The sequence below is a fragment of the Mesoplodon bidens genome (assembly GCF_964165515.1).
Source record: "Mesoplodon bidens genome assembly, chromosome: 4".
Taxonomy (NCBI): domain Eukaryota; kingdom Metazoa; phylum Chordata; class Mammalia; order Artiodactyla; family Ziphiidae; genus Mesoplodon; species Mesoplodon bidens.
The window spans coordinates 8166369-8184644 of record NC_138160.1 but is presented as its reverse complement, the minus strand read 5'-3'; the positions used below and the strand labels follow the sequence as shown (position 1 = coordinate 8184644).

At 41.0% G+C, this 18276-nt stretch overlaps 2 protein-coding genes across 4 annotated transcripts in view; both read left to right on the top strand.

Moving 5' to 3' along the window:
* The window catches only part of SEMA5A (semaphorin 5A), a 493904-nt gene that overhangs the window by 434351 nt on the left and 41277 nt on the right, over nucleotides 1-18276 (top strand). For all 3 annotated transcript variants that reach the window (XM_081231009.1, XM_081231008.1, XM_081231010.1), the window contains one exon: nucleotides 2356-2503. In XM_081231009.1, the coding sequence (XP_081087135.1) occupies nucleotides 2356-2503 (148 nt within the window). The remainder of the gene's footprint in view (nucleotides 1-2355; nucleotides 2504-18276) is intronic.
* Nucleotides 15770-17129, top strand: LOC308615528 (putative RNA-binding protein Luc7-like 2). The gene has a single exon (XM_081231016.1). It carries the CDS (start codon nucleotides 15776-15778, stop codon nucleotides 16949-16951), a length of 1176 nt encoding a protein of 391 aa, XP_081087142.1. The 5' UTR covers nucleotides 15770-15775; the 3' UTR covers nucleotides 16952-17129.

Here is an 18276-nt window from a genome sequence, read left to right as displayed (position 1 = left end):
CGGGCCCAGCCGCTCCACGGCATGTGGGATCTTCCCGGATCGGGGCACGAACCAGTGTCCCCTGCATTGGCAGGCAGACTCTCAACCACTGCGCCACCAGGGAAGCCCCTCAATCACCTTTCTACTTCACTCTTCCCACTCCTACCTTCTGTTCTTTTCCAGAATGCCCACTGATGCTCACTGTGTTTCATCCTGTTGACTCCCTTCAGCTTGGCCTGGCTTCTTGCTTTTCATGGCTGTACCTGTTCCGGAATCCATCACATTCTTCATTAAATGTCCCTGGTTTGATGGGAAGACAGTTGAATCGTATCAACATTTGCTGTCAGGAAACTACGCTCCCCGAATTACTTCTCTTACATTCTGGAAATCAGCTGTTTACCTATATTTTTTGCTCATTAAGATAGATAGTGTTTTCTGACTATGGAGAATAGTATGGAGTGTCCTTAAAAAAATAAAAAAAGAATTGCTATATGATCCAGCAATCCCACTCCGGGGCATATATCCAGAAAAAAACTCTAATTCAAAAAGATACATGCAGGGCTTCCCTGGTGGCACAGTGGTTGGGGGTCCGCCTGCCGATGCAGGGGACGTGGGTTCGTGCCCCGGTCCGGGAAGATCCTACATGCTGCGGAGCAGCTGGGCCCGTGGGACATGGCCGCTGGGCCTGCACGTCCGGAGCCTGTGCTCCGCAACGGGAGGGGCCGCGACAGTGGGAGGCCCGCGTATCACAAAGAAAAAAAAAAAGATACATGCACTCCACTTCATAGCAGCACTATTTACAATAGCCAAGGCATGGAAGCAGCCTAAGTGTCCATGGACAGATGAATAGATAAAGAAGATGTTGTATACATATACAATGGAATACTGCACAGCCATAAAAAGCAATGAAATTATGTAATTTCTAGCAACATGGATGGGCCTAGAGATTATCATACTAAGTGAAGTAAGTCAGAAAGGAAGACAAATACCATATGATATCACTTACATGCCAAATCTAAAATATGACACAAATGAACTTATTTATGCAACAGAAACAGACTCACAGACGTAGAAAACGAACTTAAGTTACCAAAGGGGAAAGGGAAGAGAGATAAATTAGGAGTTTGGGATTAACATATACACACTACTACATATAAAATAAGTTAAAAAAAAAAGGACCTTCTGTATAGCACAGGGAACTATATTCAATATCTTGTAATAAACAATAATGCAAAAGAATAAGAAAAATATATATATAATGTATATTTTATATATATATATATATATATATATATATAAACTGAATTACTTTGCTATACATCTGAAATTAATACCACATTGTAAATTAAGTCTACTTCAATAAGAAAATAAAGATAGTGTGTTCTATCCTGCACATCCTAGACTTGGGTCTGTTTCCCTGTATGTGTCGCAGGTTGGACACACCTGTGATAGGGAAGTACTCTTTGTGCTTTCCGGCACTTAGTGAGACACAATTGCCAAATTTGTCTCACTAAGTTTAGCTACATTCAGAATACCATCTTCTTCCCTATGAGCTGTAAACCTGCACCTTGCCAGGTTGTTTCCTTCTTATTTTTTGTTTGCTTCCCTCACTTTGCTTTATTTCACTTGTAGTATTAAAGACGAGAAGAAATTTGATCCTTCTAAGGCTAAGGAAGGCCATGTATATTTGGCTAAAAATTGGCAGTATGAATGTACATGTAGAAGTATAGTCAATCACTAAAAAATAGGACTAATTGTCAATAGTAATTCAACTCTTTTTGGGTAACAGGTGGTCATCTAAACTAAGGTAGCTGGACATCATTCTGAGAGTCTACAAATAAATTTAAAAATACAATAACTTGGCAGTATGTGACTTGAAGCTTCATGCTAAAATTAGACTAACTTTTCTTTGACTTATATTAGTAGGATTACGGGCCTTATTTGATTCGAGGATGAGAAATGAATTCCAAATACAATTTGCTGCCTTTATATTCATAACCTACTTTATCTTTCAGTGTTTATGTTTAGAAGTTAAACGCCCTACTTAGGTATTTTCTATGTGTTCTCATTTTTTGAGTGTCTGTTTGAAGGGTTTTTTGTTTGTTTCTCCTCTAATTGGCTGCACAGGAAGATCCATCCTGCATTGTGAGTCTAATGTTTTTTCATTGTCTCCCACGCATCCCATTGTCTGTGCACACACAGCATGGCCAGCACCACATCCGCCTCCTTCCCTGGGTGACCACCCGGAACACGAAACGCCCCTCACGCGGAGCATGCCCATGGGTTCAACATCCCGTGCAGGGCCAGAGAGTGGAAAGCCTGTGGCCTCACGTTCCACTAAACCCTTGCTTTTTCCTCTTGGTTTCCTCATTACAGATACTGCAATGAGCATCTGCTGTGCCCCCCACACATGTTTTGGACAGGCTGGGGTCCCTGGGAACGGTGCACAGCACAGTGTGGAGGCGGCATTCAAGCTCGCCGCAGAACCTGCGAGAATGGTCCTGACTGTGCGGGCTGTAGTGTGGTGAGTAGTCCTCCTCATCCCCAGCCCACAGTCTAGAGCTGGGAGTCCAGAGTCAGCACACACTAGATGCTCTGCAAACACAAGGTGTCCTAGAAACTCTGAATGCTCTGCAAACACAAGATGTTCTGCAAACACTAGATACTCTGCAGGGACTAGGTGCTCTCACACACTAGATATTCTGCAAACACAAGATCCTCAGCAGACACTAGATATACTGCAAACATTAAATGCTCCATAGACATGACACATCCAGGCACTAGATGCTGTGAATCACGTAAGTCTTTCTGGTTAATGAGAATGTCTAGAGGAGATACTGGAAATTCAGAGTATCCTGAAGGCTGATTGGAATAAATATTCTCTTATGGGATACACTGCCCCAGGGGTTTTCCAGTTCTCATTTCTGAGCTAGTACAGAAACTTCAGTCTGCTTAACTCTGGGCACTATATTTGGTTTGGGAAATGGAATAAGGTCATCATACTGGGCCCACGCTAAGTTATAAAATGCGGACAAACCTGAGACACTGAGGATTGAGAAACTTTATGGGGCCATTGTCAGAGCACATTTGCTGCCAATTCTGAGGGAATAAAAGACAAATGATGGTTTTGTTTTTCTTCTGCCTTAACGGGTCCTATTTCCCTTAACACTTTAGACTCTCAAATAAAATTCCACTTGTGCAAAGGCCTGTTGTTGCTCATCCTGTGTCATCTGTCAGAATGATTGAGCATCAAAGGCTGCTGGGCTTTCACTTTATTTGCCTGCCCCTGGTGCTGGCACTGCAGAGTGGCTGCAAAGACAGTGCAGGTGTTTTGGTGGAGAGGTTCAGCCTGAGAAGGTCTGGCTTGGCGCCTTTCCTCACTGGTCTTCCAGTTGGTCTTTGCAGCAATTTTGTAACCTTGGCTCATGAGGCTTAGGATGTTTCTGTGTTGCTGTAAAGTTTGTTTTTGTGAGATGCAAAGACCACACACTCCAGATAGCCTTGGGGAATTTGGAGAGAAGAAGAGGATTATTAGATGCTTTGCCAGGTATTATGCCCAACCCAAGGAGATTTCTGTCATTGGGATTTGCAATTAGATTTCTTCCCCTTTCCACTGGCAAAGTTTGCAGTAACTTTAATGGAATCTATCACTGATTATAGAGGCACTTCTTTGCAGGTCATCATGAACTAACTTTCAACCAAGGAAAATCTTAGTATCCAGTTTAGGATGATGTATGTATTGATATTTCAGATGCTAAGATTTTAAATTATTTATGAAAATGTGACAGGTAAATCTGTGAATATTCACATGTTCTGGGAAAACAGTTCAAATGTGGTAGTTTTATTCTTTGCTGAAATATATCAGTCCTGTTCCCGGTGGCTCGACATTTAACACTGGGATCTCCACTCCCATATCAAGGTTTGTCTCCTCTGCTGGAAGACCACAGGGATGGATGACCTGAGTTGATCTTGCACTTTAGTCTCTAAAACTTTGCAATACGAAGAACTCAGAAAACATTTCAAGTCATTCATTTTCTTATTGCAAACTGACTTCAATTATTACATTTAAAAACAGTTTAATGAAAGAAAAATTATATTAAGGAAAGAGTAGCCTATCTCCTATGTAGTCACTGGAGTGTGTGTGTGTGACACATATGATTATAAATGTAAAAACGGAATGTCTTTCCAAAATGTTCATGTATTTTGGCTTTATTTGTGTCTAAATTTACAGAATTATGGTTTAGGAAAAAATATAACATCAGTTTTCACATCCAGAGGAATATCACAAGTGTTTCTAAGAAGGCTAATATAAGTTTTTAGGTATTTTAGTTTAGTTTTCTTTTTCTTCCCCACTGTAGTTAATCTACTGGCCATGTAATTCCAGGAAGGTGTTATTATGGTACACTGGAGCAATCTATTCTTTTACGATAGAAGCACAGCATTGATTTTTTTCCTGCATGTTTTTTTTTTCTATTTATTCCAGTTTCTGTCTCTTCTAAGGCAGGAATGCCAAATGAGGAGCATAAGCATGAAGGCGGGGCTTGGTTTCTCTGGATTGCTTAGAAAATGTATCCTATCAATTCAATTCGTAAGATTAAAAATATAATAATAATAGCTATTTAGGTAAAGTAATATGTTGATCATATTCTAGTTGCAGTTTAGAAACCTTTGGCCATGAAGTATGTTTGTTTTTGATGTTTTGTCTTCTACCAAGATAGTGGCACACAACAGTGTAAATCAACTGTACTCTAATATAAAATAAAAATTAAATTAAACATTAAAAAATAGAATTAAGAAACAAATGTAAGGACATTTTAAATTGGAAAAAAATGGTAGTGGCTGTAAGTATAAGTAATTTATGGATTTTGGATTCATGAAATTGATTATCTCCTTGCCGATATCTGACTGGATGACAAGTCAGGTGATATTTCTGAGTCTCTGTCTCCCCCACTAAGAAGAGGGTGATCATTCATCCCTCCTAGAGCTGCTGTATCAAGTGCGGTGATGCCCCTGATGTTCAGCCACAAGGTCTCACCTTCCCTGTGAGTTCTCTTTCTTACTCTCATTTCTTTAATTGTCATTCCTGGGCTTCCACTGCTTCTCTGAGCCCAAGCTTATTACAAATGACTGTATACTAATGGGATGTTATTTACACAGTAAAGGACAGCTTTGTGGAAAGTATAACAACTTGAATTTCCTGAGCACTACAGCAGCCAATAAAAAGAGTTGGTTTCAAGTTCAGGTATGAACGGGATAAAAAGACTTGAGAAACTTTTCTTGCTCCACCATTTTTAAACTGAAGTTTCATGAAAAGATTTCCCATATTTCACCCATGAAATTCATACGTCCTTGTCTTTGATTAAACTTCCATGCCTTTATTTAAATCTCAGTAAGAGATGGTCAGTTCGGACAGTTAAAGACCCTCATTGAGAGCCATTTGTTTTTTCTGTGAAACTCTGTTCTTAACTTTCCAAATGTTGATATGTCTTCACAATTCTGATTTCAGTTCTTTTGGTTAAATATGTAGAAGTGGGCTTGCTGGGTTGTATGGTAGTTTTATTTTTAATTGTTTGAGGAACCTCCATGATGTTTCCAATAGTGGCTGCATCATTTTGCATTCCCATCCAAAGCATGCAAGGGTTCCAATTTCTCCACATCCAAAAGAATTGAAATCAGGATCTTGAAAAGCACTCTGCACTCCCATGTTCATTGCAACACTATTCACAATAGCCAGGATGTGGAAACAACCTAAATGTCTCTCTACAGGTGAATGGATAAAGAAAATGCAGTGTAGATGTACAATGGAATACCACTCAGCCTTTAAAAAAGAAGGAAATTCTGCCTCTGTGGCAACATCAACGAACCACGAGTACATTAAGTGAAATGGTGCTAGAAGTGAAATTAGCCGGTCACAGAAAGACAAATACCGTGTGAGTCCACTTACAGGAGGTATCTGAAATAGTCAGATACATAGGATCAAAGAGTGCAAGTGTGGTTGCCAGAGACTGCATGGAGAGGGAAATGGGGAAATCAAGTTTTATCTAAGCAAGATGAACACGTTCTAGAGGCCTCCTCTACAACACTGTGCCTTCTGTCAACAATACAGTACTGAACCCTGAAAAGTTTCAGAAGGTGGATCTCATGTTAAAGGTTTGTCATGTTTACCATGACAAAATAAAATAATAAAAAGTAAAGTTAAAGAAAAGTAAGTTCCAGGCGTTGGAGGCTTGGGGGCCCATGGAGCCTTGGGTTGTTTGGGGAGCTGACTGACGCACACAGAGGGAGGGCCTGGATCTTTTGCAGTCAATTAATTATGTGACTCCAAGGCCCACCCACTGTCCTCGGGGCCCCTGTCTTCCTCCACGAAGTGCAGGGCAAAGCCAGCTAGAGTCCAAGTTCCCTGGTCCTGAAATGCCTGATTCTGTGATCCTGGTACCCCTTCTCTGGACCCTGGTGGCACATGTGTCCTTCCCTGGTGGCGGAGGCCTCTGATGAGTTTGGAATGAGATACATCAGGACCCTTAATGGACAGACATTTTCTCCCACTTCCAAGTAAGCTTGGAACCCACAGGAGTGCTGGGTTCCTCCAGCCCCGCTGCTCCTCCCCAGCTCTCCACAGCATCCCTTCACGCCTGTGGCCTCCCAGAGCGAGTAGGCAGGTGACAGAAGAAGAGCCACCCCCCAGCTCTGCCTCTGAGTCGGCAGGACACTTGGGGCCCTGTTTCGCATCTCCAGGCTGCATCCTCGAATGCAAACACCTGGCTGTCTCAGAGGATACACAGAATGTATGAGGTACATGTCTATATATCCTAGCTCAGTGACAAAGCAACATAGGCAAACAGAAATAGAAATTGTCACCATCATTATTGGCACCAGGTCACAGTCTCCAGGAAAATTTTTTCTATTCTTGAATAATATACCATTAACAAGTCACATTTTATGTTTTTCTATTTAAAATTACTTTTATATTAATATTTATAAGATTTATAATTTGTATTTATATAGATATATAAATCTATATTAAATATAAATTATTTTATGTTACCTATATTTGGCATATGCATTTCACTTTTAACCTCTTTTGATAATATCTGGTAACCATAATGATGATTGTCAGATCAAGTCTTATAAATCCTAACTTACTGCATAGTGTCACATGAATTACTGAAATGAGGTTATCACTAGACAAACTTGAGTTGTTATCCAGGCATGTTATGATGGGCTAGACTCCTGTGTCATATAACAAAGTCTCACCGTAACCCTGGATGGAAATAGAAATAAGGAGAAATGACGTTCTTTACTGAGCACTTGCTGAGAGCTGGGTGCAATCTATCTGCTCTCATTCTGCTACAACTCTGTAAGTGGGACTCTACTACACCAGTGATTATGGATGAAGGAAAGTGAGACAGCCCAGGGTAAAGTGCCCGAGGGTACTGAGCCTGCCCCTAGGGGGTGGGCCTCAGGGAGAAGTGGCACCATTCTGCTCACTCTTTCCCTACTACCTGCGAGAAGATGGGCTGAGAGAGAGGGTCAGGGTCTGTTCCAGGTCCCACTGCTGGGATTCAAGCCTAGACCACAGCAGTGACTTAGAAGTTTGAGGTTATAATTATTTTACGTAAAATTATTAGAACATTTTAGAATAGCCACTTGGGGCTTAATTATCTTTGGCATATTTTTGTTTCATTTTTAACCTTTTTCAGTCATATATGATAGCCATGATGATAATTGTTATATCAAGTCTTACAAATCCTAACTTACTGCGTGATATCAAATGAAATATTGAAAGGAAACTATAACCAAGCACACTGGAGCTACTATTTAGGTGTGTTATGGTAGACAGAAATTCTGTTACATAATCAAATAATTAACTTTTATTGAGCACCTGCTGCCGTGCACTGTACTAAGAATGATCAAAATGGATTGTGTTTATTTTCCCTGTGTCCCTGCTAGGCAGTTTTCATTATTTTCTCCACTTGGAGATGGGAAAACTCAACTTGAGAAAGATTAATGAACTTAGCCAGTACCCAGTTGCTAGTGGGTGACTAGGCCAGCATTTGAGAACTGGTTCTTTGGGCACAAATAGAATTTAATGACACAACTACATTTGCATAATATTTTTTTGATTAATGTTAAGTAATAAATGATAAGATTTTATTTTTCTTTACTCTTATTAAGTACAAAATGTATCTTAAAAGAAAGAGGAGGGTTTCTCTTTTTTTTCCATATCGCTTCTCTTCTTCATTAGCACCCTTGATGTCCATAGTATTGCAATAATATCCCTTCTGCCAACCATGAAAATTCCATTAATAGATTCTCATAAGCATGGAAATTCACTGAAGTTGAACTCACAACCCAAATCTTAATTATATGTTTTGTTTGAAAATTACAACAAAAGAAAGGAAGAAAGACAAAATGTTATAGTACATAAATAGAATTGTTTCTCAAATTAATGTAACTCAGAGTTCCCTCAAAGGTTTAGCAGATGTGTGAAAGAATAAAGCTAAAGACTGTGTCACATACAGCAAAGATCATTCAAAAGCAGAAACAGACTTAGTCCTGCCAGCACTATATTTATTACTGAAATATCACACACGGTGTAAAACAGTTGACAAAAGCTGTGATTTCACATATCAGCAGGAAGCATATAGGAGAGATATCAATATCCTAGATACAAAAGAACTGGACCACAGAAGCCCCTGAAAGGTCGAGAATAAAGACATTAAAATCAATACATGCTGTCAAAGGGATTCCGTGAAAGTTAATCAGAGTTGATATGACACACTAACACTTGTTTGGGTCAAGTAATGGCACCATGGACACATTTAGAAGCAAGTAAAACCTGGCAGTTGGAAGTTTAAATAGGTGGTAATGTATGAAAATAATGACAGCATTACAAAGATAACTTGTTTTTGTGTAGCACAGTGGAGTTCGCAAAATATTTTGAGAAATGTCATCTCGTGTGTTCCTGGTTTTCCAAATAAGAAAATCTGGGCCCAGAGAAAATAGTTTATGGACACGAAACCCTGCGGTTGTCAGAGCAAGACCCTGGGTCCAGGTCTTCTGCCCCTAAGGAGCTGAAAGGTCCAGGATGCTGTGGCCTCCTCAGAAGATGCTAGAACAAGAGCTGATTAACTGACAGGAGGTAATGTCCCCGCCCACAAAGCTGGATCAGTTAAAAAAGGAGTTATTACAAGACTCATTTCCTTTTCTCCTAAATGATAGTTATCTTTACTGTCCCATTTTTCTTTCCTTTTTTAGTACTAAATTACCTTCAAGAGAATAATAACCTCCTTGCAATGGCACCTGCTTCTCTTCAGATGGGATAGCTGGCACCTCCTTTCTGCATAAAATATAGAGGAAACCTTAGCTGGGAGAGACTGACGTTTTTAAACCTGAACAAGTAGTTTTTGAGTTGGCTGCTTGATGGTATGGGTGGTTGGTTTCCTTTGCACTCTGGCTTAGTGTTTCCTCACTTTTGAAGGTGGTTTTCTAGAGATCCACAGCCCTGCTGTGGAGGACAGGAACATATTTTGAGGAGGTACGTAGCACATTTTCTCTTTGTCCGATTATGTTTGTTTGCTTCGTTAAGTTTGTACAAGGTAAGCCCAGTTTATGCTAGATTGAGGTACTTGGGCATTGCCAGTTGACATTAAGCTGTATGTGTTAGTTAAAGGGTTATTATTTCACTTTGGACCAAGATCCATTTCTGCATGTTTATTTGCTGCCCCAGCAATACCTTGAAAGCTTAGTCACAGACACTGACCTCTCGCCTGGGCTTCTTGCATGGGCTTCTCATTGAGCTGTCTGGAAGCTCTAGTTACTTTAATGAGCCAGTGGCCTTTCTGGGTTAGATACAGCTAGCTTTATCCATTGTTTATGAAAATACCATTTCATAATTCTAAAAAGGCTATTTTCTGAAGTACAATTTAATAAATAAAATTAAGTAAAAATCAAATAGTTGATTCTAAATCAGTGGAAACAATGAAAAGTTTTTATAGATAAACATAATATTTTTCATCACTATCACTCTTCCACTGCACTGTGCTTATAAAATGCATTCACGTGTATTTCTACATATTCTTCGGCAAGGGGAATGATCGCTCTCCCTAGCTAAAACTGGCTGGATATTACACCTTCCGAAGCATGGGAATGCAAAATTGGCTTTCCTTTGTTATGTGAGATCTCAGTGAAGAGCTTGCAAAGATGAAAGATTCTCAGTGTAAAAATGTCACATTTTGTTAAAAGAGGCTTGAGTATTTTAAAAAAGTTAATATCAGTACACAAAATCAAGTAGTAGAGCTCAAGTGGAGAGCTGAAGAAGTGTAAGCATTCTGAAATTTAGAACTGGAAGTTTGGTCAAGTTTAAGAATGATGTATGATGCAAATGGAGAGAAGAGAAAATGATGGATTGTAGGAGTTAATCCCGCAAGAGTCTGCCTCTAGAACATAAAAATTATTCTACAATTTCTGGTAATTATAATTGGTGTGGAGATCTGGAGCATTTCACAAAAATGTTTTATTTATAGTGTTGGAAGTGTCTATTGCCCAGATTTCTTTGCAAAGAATCAGGTTTGTTTCTGCCTATAACAATTCAAATACAGTGATTGCAAAGTTAGTTGAAAAGAGAAGTTTTCACGAATAGAGGTTTTCTGTTGTAAGAGTGACTTAAGTGAGACAGACAGACACACACACAAACACACACACAAATTCTTCCTTTACAGTTTACTAATAAATTCCATGATAAAGGTTTTCCAATACCTGATATTAAAATACCTAAAATTTACTTATGGAAACACAGTAACAGTATTCTCAGCAATAACAATTTCCACTAAATGGCCATAAGCTTAAAAATATTTTGTAGGCCTACTCAAATACACAGTACACACAGAAGAAACTGATTTTCTAATGGCATAAATAAATACTCAGCTATAGGAAACCCAGGCCTCTTTTAAATGATGCCAGATTTTTACCTGCTACAAAATGAGTAATTAAATGTGGCTTTCTAAATTTAAGGCCTTAGTAGAAGTTCCTATAAAAACAATCAGGGAATAGTCTTTTCCAAATGCATCTTCAGTCTTTGTAGGCCTGTTGACACTCTGGGCTAATTGTGGATTATCCACAGAGAACATTCCTGGGGTACTTTAGTCGATTTGATGTCTGTCAATTTGGACACTTATTTTTGGTCAATTTCTGTAGCTCACCTTGTCTCCTTCTAGTTGCGACGGGCACTTGCCACTGCAATTAAAGAGAACGCTCTCTTGGAGTCTGAAAAGGCTTTGCTTGTTCATAGTTTTAAAAAGCAATTTAGTTATCCTGTCAAATTGGCCTTTATATGATGTGCTGTGTTGCCGTCCTTCTCATTTGGAGTTGAGGACTTCCTGTCCTCCATGTGCAGTTTGTAGCATCAAGGATGCACTATTGCATTTAGGTATTTCCCTCCCCCCCAATTTTAAAAAATCATATTTCAGTCCAGCACCTCACTGCACAGGCTGGGGCCATGTTTCCAAGAGATATTTTCATATCTTACAGTATCTTGAGCCATGGCTGCATGAGAACTTTCTGTCCATCCAGCCATCCCAATCTGAGACCCGTGATTCTATTTGAGACTAACTCTGCTCAACCAACTGATGGGAAAGATGGAGGGAAGCCGGGGTCTGATCTACTGTAGGTTCTATGTTATAGAAGCCAACATACTGCCTCAGCTGACTCATTTCTAAAATCCCCTCTAAAAGCAAGGAAATAAGCAAACAAAAGCCTGGGGAGACATCCCTCTGATCGGCAAAGCCTTTTGTCATTTACTTAATTGATTGTGCCTCTTGTGGTGCTGACTCAGGTTTGCAAGACCTGCATACATCACAGTCTTAATAGACGTTTGCATGCACTCATACTAATGTGCTAGAATCTGAGCATCTTCGTTTTTTTACTCATTTTCATGCCCTTATTATTGAATAACTATTAAGCTTCTGCCCCATGACGGGCTCTGGGGATACCACAGTGAGTAAGGCACTCATGGTTCCTGCTTAAAACTTGGGAAGGATTCTTCATTTGTGAAGCTTAACCTGAACTGGTCCATGCACAAGTCTGTTCATTAGTTTGTTTTGGTTCGTGGGTGCTGTCGTTCAAAATATACTTTAGTGCCAATTTTGATTTAGCAAGAGTGAGGTGTGTTGTAGAAAGAGTTCACATGTATGCTATTGCAGCCAGAGAGTTTTAAAATAAGTTTTGATCATTATACTTGTTATACTTGTCACTTGGTTTTATTCATGGCCTACAGTTATTCCTTCTGGAGGAAGTAGCGTAAGTGTTTAATTATATCAACAATATGTTTTAATTGGTGTTTTGCTTAAGATTTGCATTTCCTATTTTTTATTATTTCATCTGAGTGCCTGCAATGCAATTATTGAACATGTATAATTTCAGTTGTTAAAACAACGCACATATATAATAATTTTCAAAGCAACTTGTAATTAAGTAAGGAAGGAAGTAACAGATGTTGGAACATGAAAAAAATATGGTTTAAAGCACTGAGTATTTTTCACAGATGCCATGGTTTCTTTCTTCCCAAGTGTTATCCCTTTATTAATCCTCAAATTTTCTAAGAATAAGAGCCTAGCTCAGAACTCTCCTATGTGAATACAAGAAAGAATAAAGAAGCTACTGCTCCATTTAGATTTTTTTGTTAATATTTCTAAGTAGAAATACAAGGTTCCGTTTAGAAGCCTTCAACATTTGTCAGAATAATTAAAAAGCTGAATTATTTTGCTCTGTGAACTAAGGATGTGCTATAATAACAGACATTCTTAGAACAGTTGTCTGTTCATTTCACTCCACGGCGTGTTTTTTTTCAAGATCTGTTTGACATGCAGAATCTCACGAGGTTCTGGTTTGAAAGAAATAGTTGCAATAAAGGCTCTTGAAGATGGAGTTGGCTCGTCCCATGTCACATTCTTGCATTATTATATAAGCCAAACTGCGTGAGAAAGTAACATCCTACACACCACTATTTGGGATCTTGCTTCTATCATGATGTGAAAGGTTTTCCACATCTGTTCCCGTCTATCCTAGTCCCATGAAATTTCCCAGTTTACAACTTTTGAAAAGCAGTCTTTCAAAGAACTCGAGTGTCATCATGTGGGAAAAAGAAATGTCAGTGGCTGTAAGAAATAAGCTGTGGAATCTACCTTATAAAATTATTCAGACTCTGCAGAAGCACATGAGCCATCGCCTCTCAAAAGAGAGAGAGACCAAAATAGCAGGGGCAAACAGATGGAATCCAGACGTCAGGAGGAGGTCTCTGATGTTCACCAAGCAGTTTTCCTTAGGAAGCTTATGTAATTGATTTCCTTCTCTTATCTTCTTGCCACTGCTAATAGCTTTTAGGGATAAGCCTTGACATCTGAAAGTGAAGGGTGGAAAGGAACTCTGCCTGTTACATGAGTCGTGTTTGATAATTGATTTCCCTAAAGCTTGGTGTGATCTCATATGTAATTGTTAATTTCTAGACAGTTTTACATATGGAAGAAAAGAACATTCTCAGTGACTTCAGTTACTGATTCATGTCTTCCATTCTACCCTCTGTAGAATTTTCAGATCTTTTCATCTATATAAGTAGTCAACCAAAAATGTTGACTATTTACTGTGTGTAAAGAACTGTACGAGGTCCTATGGAAGACGAAGGTATGCAGATGCATACAAGAAAACTCCAAGCCAAGGGAGAAAAATATAAATCTAACGGCCAGAATATAAGGAAGAAGTCAGGAATGCCAATGGAACCATTAAGAGAAAACAATGAGTCCAGAGGAGGGAGAGGTTACCTCTGGCTGGCTGGGTCAAGGGTCCCAAAGGTGTGACTAGGATTTGGCCAAGTTGAGATGGGAATGGGAGCTGCAGATGCTCTGTCTCTGTGGCTCAGCCCTGCATCCTCAGCACCTTCTCGACAGGTGGCAAGGATTCTGAGCAGTAGACAGAAAGGGACAATTTGTTTAAAAGTGAGAGAATCCTGTAGCAAGTTCTCCCAAGATAAGATATCCAGTGGTTGAGTTGCTTGGTAAATGACGTTGACCTCGAGGGCTAGAAATGGATGAGACCCAGAAGCACTGCTAAGTAAGGTGCCTTTGTGTGAAGTAGTACATATTTCCCCTTCTGAGGGTCACAGTGGCATAGGCTCAGGTCTTGGCAGGCAGCCAGCATGTTCTTATGCTCCTTCCTTTGAGGACAGACAGCCCTCTGCCAAAACTCATGGCTTAGGAAAAGATGCAGGCTGAATTTTAGCCCTCATATGCCCCTTTGCCAGGATCTTCTTTTGTGCAGTGTACATATTGTTCAACCTTGTACAACCTTAATTCATCAGACTTTATGTATAAATATAAATTTTACATATATAAATATTTACATTGCACTTGTAAGTTCATATTCATAGTATGACATTTATAATGATCAAATGGAGAATTTATAAATAATATATTTTATATTAATAAGATTAAGAAGAAAGAATGTCAGAGTCATTCCAATAGATGCAGAACAAATGTTTGATAAAATTCAACACTCATTCATAACAGTTTTTTTAAAAGTCAACAAACAAAGCATAGATGGGAGCTTTTTTTTTTTTTTGCGGTACGCGGGCCTCTCACTGTTGTGGCCTCTCCTGTTGCGGAGCATAGGCTCCGGACGTGCAGTCTCAGCAGCCATGGCTCACGGGCCCAGCCGCTCCGCGGCATGTGGGATCTTCCCGGACCGGGGCACGAACCCGTGTCCCCTGCATCGGCAGGCGGACTCTCAACCACTGCGCCACCAGGGAAGCCCAGATGGGAGCTTCTTTAACCTTACAAAGGATACCTATTAAAATGATACATCAAACACCATCACACATAATGGTGAAAGGTTAGAAGCTTTTCAATTAAAGTCAAAGAAAGGCCATGGATTCCTGCCAGCACTGCTAATGTTAATATTATTCTGGAGATCATGGCCAATTCAATACAACAAGGCAAAGAAATAAGCGTTGTCAGGTCAAGGATGGGAATGATTTATCCCAAGGATTCCTGCCAGCTCACTTACCTGTGTCTCAAAGATCAGGGGCTACTGGTTAATGGCCAGTCGTTAGCTGTAGGCCAGACGTTATTGTGTATTTGGCAAAAGGCACCATGTTGAGCCCCTGTAGGTGGCATTGGGGGCAGGGCTGGTGCTCAGCTTGGACGATCTCCTGGCCCCCCACCCCACTTGAACCATGGCCGCTTGATCTTTGTCTGTTCGTGTACTGTTTATTGATTGAAAGATTATTCCCTGGAGGGCTGGGGCAGGAGAGGCCCGCGTGCACGCGCCCGAGAGCTGTTAGGGTGGAAACCCCCCCTCACGAGGCGGGCGGAGCAAATACAGTTGGACGCTAGTTGGTGGAGCCCCCGTGGGAAACGACTAAGCGCGAGGAGCGTGCGCGCTCACGTTGCGGCGGCGACGGCGGCGGCGAGCGGCGTCAGAGCTTGAAGCGGGGGCCAATGTCTTCTGGCGGGCGGCAGTGTTGGAGACGAGAGCGTAGTTAGCCGGTATTGCTTCTGTCCCAGGAACCTGACGGAGACTGAGGGAGCGAGGGTCGCTTTCGGGGGCTGCTGCCTTCCACGTACGCCTCGTCGTGAGCAGCCCGGACTCTCCTGCAACCCCTCCCGCTCCCTTTTCCGCACGCCTCGAGGCAGCGGTGGCAACCGACACAGCGTCTCACCTTTCCCCACCCCTTCCCCTTGTCCCCTGGCCAGAGAGGGCCCACTCTGCGCCCCACCCCCATCCGTCCGCCCACTACTCCGCCGCCATGTCGGCGCAGGCCCACACGCGCACGATGCTGGACCAGTTGATGGGCACCTTCCGGGACGGAGATACTACTCGTCAACGAATCAAATTCAGTGATGACAGAGTATGCAAAAGTCACCTTCTGAATTGTTGCCCCCATGATGTCCTGTCTAGAACTAGAAGGGATCTTGGAAAATGTCTGAAAGTCCATGACCTGGCTTTAAGAGCAGATTATGAAATTGCATCCAAAGAACAAGATTTTTTCTTTGAACTCGATGCTATGGATCATCTGCAGTCATTCATTGCAGATTGTGATCGAAGAACAGAAGTGGCTAAGAAAAGATTAGCAGAAACTCAGGAAGAGATCAGTGCTGAAGTTGCAGCAAAGGTAGAACATGTTCATGAGTTAAATGAAGAAATCGGTAAATTGTTGGCTAAAGTGGAACAGCTAGGAGCTGAAGGGAATGTGGAGGAATCCCAGAAAGTAATGGATGAAGTAGAGAAAGCACGGGCAAAGAAAAGAGAAGCAGAGGCAGTTTATTGGGAATCTATGCCAGCTTCCAGTTTCCAGCAGCAGAAACTTCGAGTCTGTGAAGTTTGCTCTGCCTACTTAGGTCTTGATGATAATGACAGACGACTGGCTGATCATTTTGGGGGTAAACTGCACATGAGATTTATTGAAATAAGAGAGAAGCTTGAAGAATTAAAGAGAGTTGTAGCTGAGAAGCAGGAGAAAAGAAACCAGGAATGCCTGAAAAGAGAAGAAAGGGAGAGAGAAGAAAGGGAGAAGCTGAGGAGGTCTCGATCACATAGCAAGAATCCTAAAAGATCCAGGTCCAGAGAGCATCGCAGACATAGCTCTCGCTCCATGTCACGGGAACGGAAAAGGAGAACTCTATCCAAATCCCGGGAGAAACGCCATCGCCACAGGTCCTGCTCCAGCAGCCGTGGTCGCAGCCACAGCCACCAGAGAAGTGGGCACAGTTCTAGAGACAGGAGCAGAGAGCGATCCAGGAGGAGATCCTCAAAAGAGAGATTCAGAGAACAAGACTTAGCATCACGTGACAGAGACAGGAATTCAAGAGACAGATCACCTCGTGACAGAGATCGAAAACATAAGAAGCTGTCCTATGAGAGCGCTAATGGCAGATCAGAAGACAGGGGGAGCTCTGAAGAGCGTGAAGCAGGGGAGATATAATTAGCTGTGTACATATCCTCAATCCTTAAGCTTCCTCTGGAGTTACATACTATTGTTTAGTTTACAGCTGTTCAGGGTGACACAGTGAGCAGTTCCAGACACTGACCCAGCTAGTCTAGGTGTATAGCATCTAACTTGATCTGAACTTGTTTTCTTTGATGAAGCCTAAAACTACATCCATAGTTTCTGGTGACCTTGTAATACACTTCTGAAAGTACAGTTTTATACAATAAGATGCTGATGTCTTTATTCTTTCTAGTAGGAGTGATAGTGAATGAATTGTGTTACTTGCCTTGGGATTTTTTGAACATTTGTAAAATGCTGTCTTCCTTTCTCGTCCAAAAAACAGCAACTTTGGGAATTTCTTTTTAATCCTTCTTCCTTTGACTCTGTATCCCCTGATACCTCTACCCTCTAACTGTAAGAGAAAGGGGTGCAGGGAAGCAATATAACTTCTGTTCTAAGGTTCTATTCCCATTATTAATTACTAGCTGATTACAGTTCAGAACATTTATACTGGAATGTGTGCTGGAGAAATTTAAAATACTGGGAGTTTTGTTTGTCTAACGGTGCCTATTTTAGAGTGGGAAGTTGAACAGCTGTTGCATTACATGCTTTGCTTTTTTATTGAAATTTTGAAATCAAACATGTCTTGATTTTTCTGTTCTATTGAATAGCTAAGTTCAGGATGTTTTGCGATGGGGTGGGGGCAGGGACTCTTTCATAAGCACTTCTTGTTTTATTTTGTGTGTGTGGAGTATAAAGATTACACCCTTATTGTAAAAAATAATAAAATGAAAATCACCACCACCATTATTAAACTGTAACTTGTCTAGTTAAAAAAAAAGATTATTCCATGTTTTTAAGATTTTGCAGACAGTTGAGGAAAAGTTATCAAAAATACAGGAGCTAAGGCTGGTTTTCAGATGCATGGACCCCATTAGTGCCATATTTGATGGAGGAAGGGCCAGGAGGTCTTCTGCTGTGTGACAAGCAGCAAGTGTCCAGTGCTGAGCTAGAAGCAGAACACGAGAACTAGGTAGCAGGTGTCTTCATAAACCACTGGAGACACCCCTGTGCAGACAGGTCCTTGTGGTGCTGCATCCTTCATCTGTTACTTTCCAGGGCACAATGTGACGTGAAGGAGGGAGTGGTATTTTCAGGTAAATACAGGAGAATCATATTTTACAGTAAAGGCAGCAGCAGCAAAGGCAGAGAGGCCTGAAGCCACAGTGTGTATTTGTGGGTCTTTAAGACAGTGCCACATGGCTCAGATACAGGCCACAGGATGGGAGGGGTTGAGCCAGTGCAGTGGATCTAATTTT

Excerpts from the sequence above, each read along its gene's own strand:
- LOC308615528 (XM_081231016.1), top strand. The coding sequence starts at position 15,776 with ATGTCGGCGCAGGCCCACACGCGCACGATGCTGGACCAGTTGATGGGC.